Source organism: Bubalus bubalis, chromosome 18 (genome assembly GCF_019923935.1).
Source record: "Bubalus bubalis isolate 160015118507 breed Murrah chromosome 18, NDDB_SH_1, whole genome shotgun sequence".
Lineage (NCBI taxonomy): Eukaryota > Metazoa > Chordata > Mammalia > Artiodactyla > Bovidae > Bubalus > Bubalus bubalis.
In genome coordinates, this window is record NC_059174.1 from 50,101,807 (window position 1) to 50,114,517 (window position 12,711).

General features: G+C 45.8%; 1 protein-coding gene across 1 annotated transcript; it reads left to right on the forward strand.

Moving 5' to 3' along the window:
- Positions 1-1,259: 1,259 nt before the first annotated feature.
- Positions 1,260-4,626, forward strand: LOC123331044 (endogenous retrovirus group K member 13-1 Env polyprotein). Its single transcript, XM_045163218.1, has 3 exons — positions 1,260-1,587; positions 1,989-3,238; positions 4,604-4,626. The coding sequence occupies exons 2-3, from the start codon at positions 2,137-2,139 to the stop codon at positions 4,624-4,626; spliced, it is 1,125 nt and encodes a 374-aa protein (XP_045019153.1). The 5' UTR covers positions 1,260-1,587; positions 1,989-2,136.
- Positions 4,627-12,711: the final 8,085 nt, after the last annotated feature.

Here is a 12,711-nt window from a genome sequence, read left to right on the forward strand (position 1 = left end):
AAATATTCTCCCATCTCAGATGCTCAAATGGTTTTTACTGACAGGTCTGCTAATGGCAGAGCTTCTATAGTTACAAAAGATCAGCATAAAGTTTTACATACGCAGGAAACTTCGGCCCAGAGAGCTGAACTCACAGCTGTTATAGAGGCTTTTGTTATGTTTGCAGAGGAGGAATTTAACCTTTACTCTGATTCTCAGTATGTGGTCAGGCTGTTTCCACACATTGAGACTGTGGTCCTGCCTGAGAACAAAACTGCAATATTTCACTTGTTAACTAAACTGCAGCTGCAAATTTGGAAACGAAGCCGAGCATATTTTATTGGCCACATTCGGGCTCATTCTGGATTGCCTGGACCTTTAAATGCCTTAAATGACCTGGCAGATTCACTAACTAAGGTCACAGTGGCTTCTGCTTTTGAAGAAGCCCGAGCTTCTCATTCACTCCACCATCAAAATGCTACTGCGGTAAGATATCAATTTCAGATTCCTCGAGAATCTGCTCGGGAGATTGTTCGTTCCTGTTCTCATTGTCCCACTACTGTAAATAGTTTACCTATGGAAGTTAACCCTCGCGGTCTTAAACCTAATGCACTCTGGCAGATGGATGTAACTCACATCTCTTCATTTGCAAAATTGTCTTTTGTTCATGTAACAGTAGATACCTTTTCTCATGTTATTATTGCAACTGCTCGCACAGGGGAAGCAGTTAAAGATGTAATACAACATCTTTTTACTTGTTTCTCATATATGCGTCTGCCAAAAGCCTTGAAAACTGATAATGCTCCTGCTTACACATCTAAGTCTTTTCAGGAATTTTGTCTAAAGTTTCAAATTAAACATAATACAGGCATCCCTTATAATCCACAAGGACAAGCCATTGTGGAAAGAGCACATCAAACGTTAAAAACCCAAATTCAAAAACTAAAAGAAGGGGAATTTAAATATAGTTCTCCCCATCACCTCTTGCAACATGCTCTTTTTGTAATAAATATTTTAAATACTGATTCAGCTGGAATGACTGCAATGCTTCGCCATTGGTGCCCGGAGCAACTGAATGCAAAACCATTAGTTAAACGGAAGGACCTCCTTTCCGGACAATGGAAAGGTCCCGACCCATTGTTAACCAGCGGTCGAGGATATGCTTGTATTTTTCCACAGGACGCAGATTCTCCAATTTGGGTTCCAGATAGATTAATTCGCCATGTCTCAGCCTCTCGGATACCGGGTTTCACGGCCGCGGCGACCCCGAAAGAGGAAAGGGCCTCCTCTGCCTTCGCTCCCCCTGCCAGCACGGGAAACACCACTGACATCGGAGCAACTGACATCAGGGATCCTGGATGAGCAGGGAATGGATCCGCCCACTAAACAGATGTCTCAACTTCACATACAGGATATTGCTCCCCCCATCCTTTGCCTCACAAAAGGGGGTCAGGCCGCCTGACTCAGGCGACCCGGAATGCCTCCATACCTACTTGGGGACAAATAAAAACACTCTGCCATCAGGCACGGGGAATAACTTCTTTGCAGGGCTCTCCTTCCTCCCCTGAGAAGATGTTTATTGCTATGCTTGCCTTATTATCTTGCCAGGTAAGCGCCTCCTCCTCCACTCCTGAAAAGTATTGGGCTTACTTCCCAGATCCTCCAACCTTTCAAGTAGTTACCTGGAACAGTGACCCCCTAAGGGTCCATACAAACCAGCCTCAGTTACTGGGAGGGTCATATACTTCCTACACCACAGACGAATATCCTATTAATTTCAATTTTACCTTCAGAGGATTAGCAGACGACCTTCCTGTTTGCTTTAACTTCCCCAGTGATATAGAAAGCTTTATTATTCCCCCTAAAGAAGGATGTGTCGGAGCCTCTAAAAAGGCAGTTCTGACTCATTCTCCAGCCTCAGGTATTGAACATAGAGGGCGTCTAGCGCTTTGGGTCTTACAAGCTCGTATGCCCAGGGCCCTTGATCCCCACGAATTTATATTCCATAGACCCCCTCCTGGATATCCAAGTTGTTATAATACTGAGCCTTCAGATGCCGTATGGAACACCATAGATGATCGTACAGGGTATCCGATTTGGAAATCTTGTGCTTACCGTTTAAGAGCTGATTATAGAATACCGGGAAGAGGGAATTACATGATTCAAGACTGGAGTAACTCAGACCTAGGTAGGAGCCCATTGCCCCTTGATGACTTTCCCAGCAGATTTTATAATTGGAAGAAAGATTTTATTTCCTGGCCATTAAGCATTACTAGATGGCATAATAATCGATTTGTGTCACCCATATTGTCTTATACAACTAAGAACAGAACCTCTTGGCAGCCAGAAATTTGGAGGGCCCTTGCTGCCACTGCTCCCATTTCCTTATTCCGTCCAAATAGCAATTCTACTTATTCTGTTTTAGCTTGTGTACCCTCACCTTATGTTTTTCTCTTTACTAATGACTCCAAAAGATTAAATGTACACATGAATTATTCAGGTGGACCTAATATAGTAACTTGTGAACAATGTGTGCTTTCATCTTGTTTGACCCCCCAATATAATGTTTGTTCTTTTGTTGTGTTGAAACGCCCACCCTATCTCATGATACTTGTGTCTGTGCATTCTTATTGGTATGATAATTACGGTTTGGTTGTATTACAACAACTGCAGGATTTAATGCGAACACGACGGTTTGTGGGCTTACTTATCTTGGGAATAGCAGCTTTGATAAGTGCAATCACTTCTGTTACTGTGGCAGCAATATCATTGACTCAACAAGTACATACTGCTCAATATGTTGAGTCTATGTCCAAAAATGTTTCTTTAGCATTGGCAACACAGGAAGCTATAGACAGGAAATTAGAAATGAGGGTAGACGCCCTAGAGGAAGCAGTAATACATATTGGGACTGAATTGCAGGCTTTAAAGGTGAAAATGGCATTGTCCTGTCATGCTGACTATCGGTGGATATGTGTAACACCCCTGAAAGTAAATGAGACAGATTTTGAATGGGAAAAGATTAAAAACCATATTTCAGGTATCTGGAACAGCTCTGACACTGGTCTAGACTTAGGGAAACTTCACAATCAAATAGCAACCATGGAACACTCCCGATTAGATTTTACTGCCGCTGGAACAGCAAATGATTTCTTCCATACTTTCTCTAACTACATCTCAGGAAAGAATATTCTGTCTACCATCCTTAGCTATGCTGCGGTGGCTGCTTTAATTCTGCTTCTCATAATCATTCTTCCTTGTATTGTCAGGATTCTTCGGCAGAGCATTCAGAGGCTCGCGACTGAGCTACATCTGGCTGTTTTAAGAAATAAAAAAGGGGGAGATGCCGGGAGCCAGCGAGAGACATTCCACTCGTGACAAAGGTCATGAGGAAGGAGGCTCGGCATACGCAAAGGCGGGATCGAGCCTCGGGTGTGCCCCCGGATATTCTCGAGCATCCACCCCCAAAAACCAGAGTCTGCCTACTTTATTGCTTTGTGCTCTCACCTCTGACTTTACTGGGGGCTGTCCCCCACCACCATCTCGCTCTCTCTGTCAAAGAGTTAACTTACAGCTCCAATTAATAAAGTTCCTGGGCAATTAGGAGTGTTTAAGTCCAAACCCCTCAGATGGCTCTCTAACTCGCCTGACAAGTTTCCCGGACACCTACAGCTATGCATACGATTGTTTACAGTCTCCCAGCCCCGAGAGGCACGGGAAGCCTAAGATATTCAAATAGCTTAGAGCCTCTCAGAGAGTTAGAAACTGTCAGAATAAAACTAGTAAAAGATTTCATTGATGAGCCAATGTTTGTTGCCAAGTTTCCACATCCCCTGTATTGTATCCTTGAATGTGTATTAATTAATATAGTTGCTATGTCGAAAAAATAAGTAGTGGCCTTGGTGTTAGTAACTTTAGACCCTTAAGGTAATAAATTCTTTCCTTTGTAAACCCATTACACATCCGCCCTATAGGAATGTAATTTTATCTTCGAAAGATGGCGCCAAACCTTAAAATAATTACTCTTAGAGAAAATAAGTCTTTGTTGATAAGTCCTTGTCAAGAGTCATAAAATGTTAATAGGCCTTCTGGCCAGAAGATGATGTAAATCACCTAAACCATTTGTATATGATAAATTTGCAGGAAAGAAACCCTGGTTTTTGATAAGCATCAAAGACTGCTGACTTTGCATCCCCTATTATCCTCTATGTGTAACTTAGGGCATAAAAACCCCTGTTGAAATAAAGCTATGGGCCTTGCTCACCAACGCTTGGTCTCCCCATGTCATTCTTCCCTTTAACTTCCAGCTGAGTGTCCATCTGGAGTGCGGATATCCTCTGCGACCATTTATTTGCCTGGGCTTCTGAGACCCACTCGAGAAGGTGTCTAAGGTGGGGCACCTTCCACTATTCGAGAGGGCGCCTGCGGCCTCCGTGGTCAGAGCTAACCTGGTGTCACGGGTTATATTGATTTTCCGCATAAACCAAGCCACTCAGCTTCTTTTCTCCACTGAATTTTCCTACTGAGCTATCCTCATTCTATTACTCTTACATCTCTAATTAACATATAAATAGTCGCCTAGGCCGTCTCTCCTTCGAATACCAATTTTGTTACCCAAATTCAGCTCTTCACACCAAGGCAGAGTGAAGTTTGTAAGAAAGAAGTTTGGGTGAGGTAGAAAGAAAGCAAAAGAGACACTGATGTATAGAACAGTCTTATGGACTCTGTGGGAGAGGGAGAGGGTGGGAAGATTTGGGAGAATGGCATTGAAACATGTGAAATATCATGTATGAAACAAGTTGCCAGTCCAGGTTCAATGCACGATACTGGATGCTTGGGGCTAGTGCACTGGGACGACCCAGAGGGATGGTATGGGGAGGGAGGAGGGAGGAGGGTTCAGGATGGGGAACACATGTATACTTGTGGTGGATTTATTTTGATATTTGGCAAAACTAATACAATTTTGTAAAGTTTAAAAATAAAATGAAATTGTGGTTGGAAAAAAAAAGAAAGAAAGAGCTTTACTGCTTTGCTAGGAAAATTGGCCCACATTGGCCTAGTGCCCCCAAGACCGTGAGTGCCAGCCTGGAGCGGGTATGTAGAGTCTTGAGTGTTTATGGAGCCATGGCGGGTGTTGAGGCAGTGGGGAGGCCGCAGCATCAACCTTCTTGTTCCAGCCAGTCTGGGGTCTACCTGCTGTGGGCAGCAGTTCACTTGTTCAGCCTGGTGGGGGTTTCAGCAACTGCAAAATAGCTCACACATAAAGCACAGAATATTACCAAGAGACCTTGAGGAAGAAGAGTCCTTGACTTTGTTTGATGGCTCCGGTATTATGTTGTCTTTTTTGACATTTTCTCCTTCAGGATCCTCTCACTGCTTTGATGAAATTTATTCTTTGTTTTCCCCCATCCTCATGCCAGAAGGCATGAGGGATCTTTGTTCCCCGACCTGGATCCTACCTTCAGCCCATGAATTTGACTGGTGGAGTCTTAGGCACCAGACCACCAGGGAAGCCCCTAAATGGATTATTTGGTGAAAGATTTTCTACAGACAAAAGGCTGGTGGAGGACTTGACTGGGGGGTTTCTTCTGGGAAAGCCTCAGTGGGTCCTGCTTGGTTACAATCTGGCCCTTCCCTGGTCTGCCCCTGCCTGGCGTCTCAGCCCTCCAGGAGAAGGAAGTTGGCACAGAAACAGGCAGGAGGCCACACGAGAGTTCAGATGCCCTTTATTTCTTTAGGGAGAAGTGTACACATTGTCCGGGTGGCTCAGGGGTAAAGAATATGCCTGCATTGCAGACATGGCGGGGGCTTGAGTCTGGTCTCTGGATGCATAAGATCCCCTGGCGTAGCAAATGGCACGCCACTACAGTATTTTTGCCTGGGAAACCCCATGGACATTGGAGCCTGGGGGGCCACAGTCCAAAGGGTCACAAAGAACCACTGAACAGGCACACAGGCAGGAAGGTAACTTTCGTGTGGTGCAGATAACAGCAAACTTTCGGTTTCTATATTTGTCCTGGTTCCTGCAGTGGAGGAACAAGTACAGGAAGGCAAGCTGGTAATCTTTGTCTCCTGAACACTGTTATCATCATGTCAGTGATGTCTCTCCAGGTTCAAATCAGTCTTGTTGGTTAGGCAGGCAGAGTTGGGATGTGTAAATCATAAAGCAAACTGAAATCTTGGTCATAAACATCCCACACTGATAAGTCCTCTAACACAATAGTGCATTTTCTTAAGACTTCACAAGAGCTGCTCCTCCCCTCTGCTCTGACCCTATTCAGTCCCTTGAAGACTGGCGTCTGGGTCCTTTGTGCCCCCAGCTTCTCTCAAGACCACCAGGGCCCCTCTGCTCAGATTAGGAACCAGCCTCTGAGCTCCCAGATCTCTGCCACACCGCTACCCCTGCTCCCCACACTGAACCCCTCAGGGCTCCCCTCCAGAATGTGCCCTCTGAAAACCTCCCCAAGCCCTCGAACGCAGGGGGCTCAGATCCCTTGGCCCTAGGCCCTCCAGATCTGGCCCTTCCCCTGCCCTGTGCCTCGCCAGAGCCTCAGCTCAGCAGGGGAAGGAGGTCAGCAGCCAACCAGGCAGGAGACTGATCTCGGCCTGCAGTGACTCAAAGTAGGGTTTCAGCCCTGGGCAGAGACTGAGGTTGGGCTGTGGGAGGGAGAGCACTGGATCCTAAGCACTAGACCACCAAGGTGAATGGCTGGTGACAGACCCTGACTCATTATCTATGTAGAGGTGAATCCCCACCTAGAGATGGAAAATGGTGAAGCAAGCAAAGTGTTTATTAAGAGGGAAAGGGTGCTTGTGGGTAGACATGCCAGAGGGCTCAGAGAGAGTGGGGGAGTCGGGCCTCATGGTAGGTAGGATCACTTTTAAGGGGCATTTCTTCTGGATTTCCTTTAGCCAATCATCTTGCTTTGCCTGGCTCTGAGTCCCTTTTTGGTACACCTCAGGGTCCCCCTGGGCTTGTCAGGTGCCTCAGTGGTAAAGAACCCACCAGCCAATTCAAGAGACACGGGTTTGATCCCTGGCTTGGAAAGATCTCCTGGTGGAGATAAGGGCAACCCATTCCAGGATTCTTGCCTAGAAAATCTCATGGAGCCTGGTGGGTTACAATCCATGGGGGTCACAAAAGATTCAGACACAACTTGGTTACACAACAGCACTAAGATTCAATCTAGTCATTGAAATGAAGAAGAATTACATGTAACAAGAAAGATACATGTAGGGCTTCCCTGGCGTTCCAGTGGTTAAGGGTCCACCTGCCAATGCAGGGGACATGGGTTCCATCCCTGGTCCAGGAAGATTTCACATGCCTTGGGGCATTTAAGCCCGTGCTCCACACCTACTGAAGCCTGCCTGCCTAGAGCCCATGCTCCACAAGAGAAGCCACCACAACAAGAAGCGTGTGTACCCCAATTAGAGAGTAGCCTCCACTCACAGCAGAGAGAAAGCCCCCACACAGCAACAAAGACCTAGTGCACCAAACAAATAAAATAAAACCGGAAAAACATATTGCAATAACAGGAAATGACGTGAGGAATGTTCATTTGTGGTTAGACCACTTGGGTGAGAATCTGGGCTGGACATGGAGTAAACACACCTGCTGGAGAAGTTTTTACTTTTTCAGGCATGGTGGTCCTGTTGAAGAAACCGAAAACACTACAGAGCACAAGTGTGATCTGCCTTGTAAATCCTTCCTGGGGCCCTCCTTTCTTAGGAAGATTTCTGAGCTGATCCACTCCAGCACCACAGACAGCTCCCACTTCTGCCCTGCCTTTTCCCAGGTGGTTCATCAGGAGCTCAGCAAGCAGAGCAGAGCTGTCGACTGCCTAGACAATATGATAGGCAGGATGGGAAAGACTAGACAGAGACTAGGGGAGGCTTCAACATGGACTCCAGCTGGGCATATTGTGGACAGAGATTGGAGACAGAGACTAGGAAGCTGTAGGTGAGAAAGGGGATGCTGAGGACATGAATGCGGGCGGCTGCCACTGGCGCACTTAGCGTGGCCGAGAGGAGCTTCCCCACGTCCGAGGTCAGGGGCAGAAGCCAGGAGGACCCCATGCCCAAGGGGCTGCGGCCAAGAGGAGTTATCCCACGTCCGAGGTCAGGGGCAGCGTCTGAGAGTGCCAGGCTGCGACGGCGCAGGAACGGCCTAGAGGATCCGCCCCACTTCTGAGGTCAAGGGCGGCAGCCGGGAGGAGCTACCCCATGCCCTAGGCCAGGGGCGGCGGCCGAGAGGAGCTACCCCACTTCTGAGGTCAAGGGCGGCAGCCGGGAGGAGCTACCCCACGCCCTAGGCTAGGGGCCGAGGCTGAGAGGATCCGCCCCACTTCTGAGGTCAAGGGCGGCAGCCGGGAGGAGCTACACCACGCCCTAGGCCAGGGGTGGCGGCCGAGAGGATCCGCCCCACTTCTGAGGTCAAGGGCAGCGGCCGGGAGTAGCTACCCCACTTCCGAGGTCAAGGGCGGAGGCCGGGAGGAGTACCCCACTTCCGTGGTCAAGGGTGGCGGCCAAGAGGAGTTACCCTATACCCGAGGCCAGGGGCGGCGGCCAGGAGCTACCCCGCATCTGAGGCCAGGGGCGGCGGCAGGGAGGAGCAACCCCGCATCCGAGGCCAGGGGCCGCGGCCGGGTGGAGCAACCCCATGTCCAAGGAGTGGTGGCTGTGTGGGCGCAGGAGGGCCTAGAGGAGCTATTCCACGTTCAAAGTCAGGACGGGCGCCGGTGAGGAGATACCCCTCGTCCAAGGTAAGGAGGAGCGGCTGCGCTTTGCTGGAGCAGCCGTGAAGAGATACCCCATGTCCAAGGTAAGTGAAACCCAAGTAAGAGGGTAGGTGTTGCAAGAGGACATCAGAGGGCAGACACACTGAAACCATACTCACAGAAACTAGTCAATCTAATCACACTAGGACCACAGCCTTGTCTAACTCAGTGAAACTAAGCCATGCCTGTGAGGCCACCCAAGACCGGAGGGTCATGGTGGAGAGGCCTGACAGACTGTGGTCCACTGGAGAAGGGAATGGCAAACCACTTCAGTATTCTTGTCTTGAGAACCCCATCAACAGTATGAAAAGGCAAAATGATAGGATACTGAAAGAGAAACTCCCCAGGTCAGTAGGTGCCCAATATGCTACTGGAGACCAGTGGAGAAATAACTCCAGAAAGAATGAAGGGATGGCGCCAAAGCAAAAACAATACCCAGCTGTGGATGTGACTGGTGATAGAAGCAAGGTCCTCTTGTCTGTCATAGGCCTTTTTTAGTCCCTGTGTTACTTCTTGTGTCCAGTCTCATTTTCTCTTCATTGTCCTGCCAGGAGTTTGCTTTTATGCAACCATCTCTGACTTTGTTCATTCTTTCTAATACATATTAATGAGACACTGAGTAATTTGATTTGGCTTTTATTTCCTTTCTCCCTTAAAGTTTTGTTCTTTTTCCCCGTCTTTTTTTTTTTCCCAATTGTATTTGAATAATGTTGATTTACAAGGTTGTCTTAGTTTGAGGCGTAAAGTAAAGGGAATCAGTTTTACATACATACACTCTTTTGAGATTCTTTCCCACATAGCCGATTATGCAGCATGGAATAGAGTTCCTTGTGCTATACAGCAGGTCCTTATTCATTATCTATTTTATATACAGTAGTGTGCACTTGTCGGCCCCAATCTTCCCGTTACTTTCTCCTTCCCCACCTCACTTTTGTAACCATAAGATTTGTTTTTCACATCTGTAACTCTTTCTGTATTGCAGATGAGTTCATCTGTTCCCATTTTGCACTGTCCAAATGAACATGTTTTAGTGCCTTGAGAAATTGTAAAGCACCTCTGTCAAACAAGGTTTGGCGTATTCTTTAAATACATTTTTTTATAATGTTCTGTTTAAAGTGAGATTCCGTAAAAAGAAGGACCTCATCTCTTTTGTGGATGAAACTCCTGTGAAATTGCAAAAGTGGCGCTTTTTCCATGTGCTATTAGAGAAAGGAGGCTTGATACGCACTTTTTTTTTTAGAACACTGACCCTGAGAGAACAAAAATATTCTTAGGAGAAAAGCTGATGGTCAGCTTTATCTTCTGTGTGTCCGATGAGGCTTAGCATTAACTTTTGTAGTTCAGAAACACCTGCCCTACTTTTGTTTTTTTGTGACTCACTTTGTCTTCAGTTCACATTTGTTGGTGTGACTTCATATCTTCCTTTACAAGCACTTGCAATAAACATGCTCACAATACCCTCCTATTCTGTTGTCTGTCATCGTTTCCCTTTTTGTTCCTAGCACTGCTTATTGTGACCAGTCTCATTGTCTCTTTATCCTCCTGGCCGAAGTTTGCCTTTACAGAACTATCCCTGACATTGTTGATTCTTTAGGACATTTTCACAGACACTGAATGTTTTCCTTTGACCTTTATTTTCTTTGTCCTTTAAATTTTTGTTATTTTTCTTCTTTATTATTTTTTTTTGAGCTGAAGAAAGTAACATCGTTTTTTATTTGATTCAAACCCATTTTCATGTACAAAGCTAATTTATTATGTACAAAATAAATGCATATTCTTAAAAAATGTTAGAATACACATTTCCAAAGGATGAAAAAAATGTGTAGATTTTCCCATTATTATCTTCAATCATGCTATACAGAAACAAATCAAACATTAGCTCATATACACACACTAAAAATGTTTAAAACAGCATTCAATGTATCAAAACAAAACATACATCTTATATATGCAATTTTAAAAGGATGAGAAAGAAAAGAATGGATTGTACCAGATGAACAGTACCTCCATTAAAATGGGCATCCCTCATAGCTCAGTTGGTAGAGAATCCACCTGCAATGCAGGAGACCCTGGTTCAATTCCTGAGTCAGGAAGATCCACTGGAGAAGGGACAGGCTACCCACTCCAATATTCTTGGGCTTCCCCTGTGGCTCTACTGGTAAAGAATCTGCCTACAATGCAGGAGACCTGGGTTAGATCCATGGGTTGGGAAGATCCCCAGAGAAGCAAAAGGCTATCCACTCCAGTATTTTGGCCTGGAGAATTCCATGGACTATATGGGGTTGCAAAGAGTCAGACGGGACTGAGCGACTTTCACTTTCACTTTTCATTAAAATGAGAATACTAATCAAAACTATTTACACATATTTATTAACTCTGATACTATCTCAACTTTAAAAATGTTTTGGGAGGGAGGCATACAAGTATTCATTGAATCACAGTGGGGTCGCAAAGAGTCGGACAAGACTGAGTGACTGAAATGAACTGAACTGAACTGAACTGAAGGCTTAATATTCTCTCTTTTGTTGTCAGTTGCAATAGAACAAATGGGAAGGAACACTTTATGATAACTACCTAATTTTTTGAATTCCTTAAATATTTAAGTAGCAGCACGATTTACAAGAATTCTTTTTAAAGAAATAATTCCAAACTTTCATCTTCCTCTAAATTGACTGTGTGCTTATAAGTATACACACACACACACACACACACACACATGCATTCCAGTCACTGTCACCTCTGTGATAACACTGAAATGTTCCTATTTAATTGTATCCCAGAAAGACTGACCTAATCACATGCGTTCAGTATTTTTCTGTCTTAATGAAGTCACTTCCATAGCTATGCATCCAATAGAAAATCACTGCCTAGATCTCTGATTATTTTTTCTTAATATTTTTTCTCCAAGTCTAGAGAAAAGTCATGATATTAAAAGATGCTTGCTCTTTGGAGAATCCCAGGGACAGGGGAGTCTGGTGGGCTGCCCTACAGGGTTGCACAGAGTCAGACATGACTGAAGTGACTTAGCAGCAGCAGCTCTTTGGAAGAAAAGCTATGACAAACCTGCTGCTGCTGCTATGCTATGCTAAGTCACTTCAGTCGTGTCCGACTCTGTGTGACCCCATAGAAAGTCTGCTGCTAAGTCGCTTCAGTCGTATCCGACTCTGTGCGACCCCAGAGATGGCAGCCCACCAGGCTCCCCCGTCCCTGAGATTCTCCAGGCAAGAACACTGGAGTGGGTTGCCATTTCCTTCTCCAATGCATGAAAGTGAAAAGTGAAAGTGAAGTTGCTCAGTCGTGTCTGACTTAGCGACCCCATGGACTGCACCCTACCAGGCTCCTCTGCCCATGGGATTTTCCTAGCAAGAGTACTGGAGTGGGGTGCCATTGCCTTCTCCGTGACAAACCTAGACAGCATATTAAAAAGCAGAGACATTATTTGCAGACACCAAAGGTCCATCTAGTCAAAGCTATGGTTTTTCCAGTAGTCACGTATGGATGTGAGAGTTGGACCATAAAGAAAGCTGAGCGCTGAAGAATTGATGCTTTTCAACTGTGGTGTTAGAGAAGACTCTTGAGAGTCCCTTGAACAGCCAAGAGATCAAATCAATCAATCCTAAAGGAAATCAACCCAGAATATTCATCGGAGGGACTGATGCTGAAGCTGAAGCTGTAATACTTTGGCCACCTGATGTGAAGAACTGACTCATTGGAAAAGACCCTGATGATGGGAAAGATTGAGGGCAGGAGGAGAAGGGGATGAAAGAGGATGAGATGTTTGGACAGCATCACCGACTCAATGGACATGAGTTTGAGCAAGCTCTGGGAGTTGGTGATGGACAGGGAGGCTGGTGTGCTGCAATCCAGGGGTCGCAGAGTCAGACACGACTGAGTGACTGAACAGAACTGATAGAAAAGGAAACAGGTAGAGGAAGAAAAGCCATCCCTATTATGA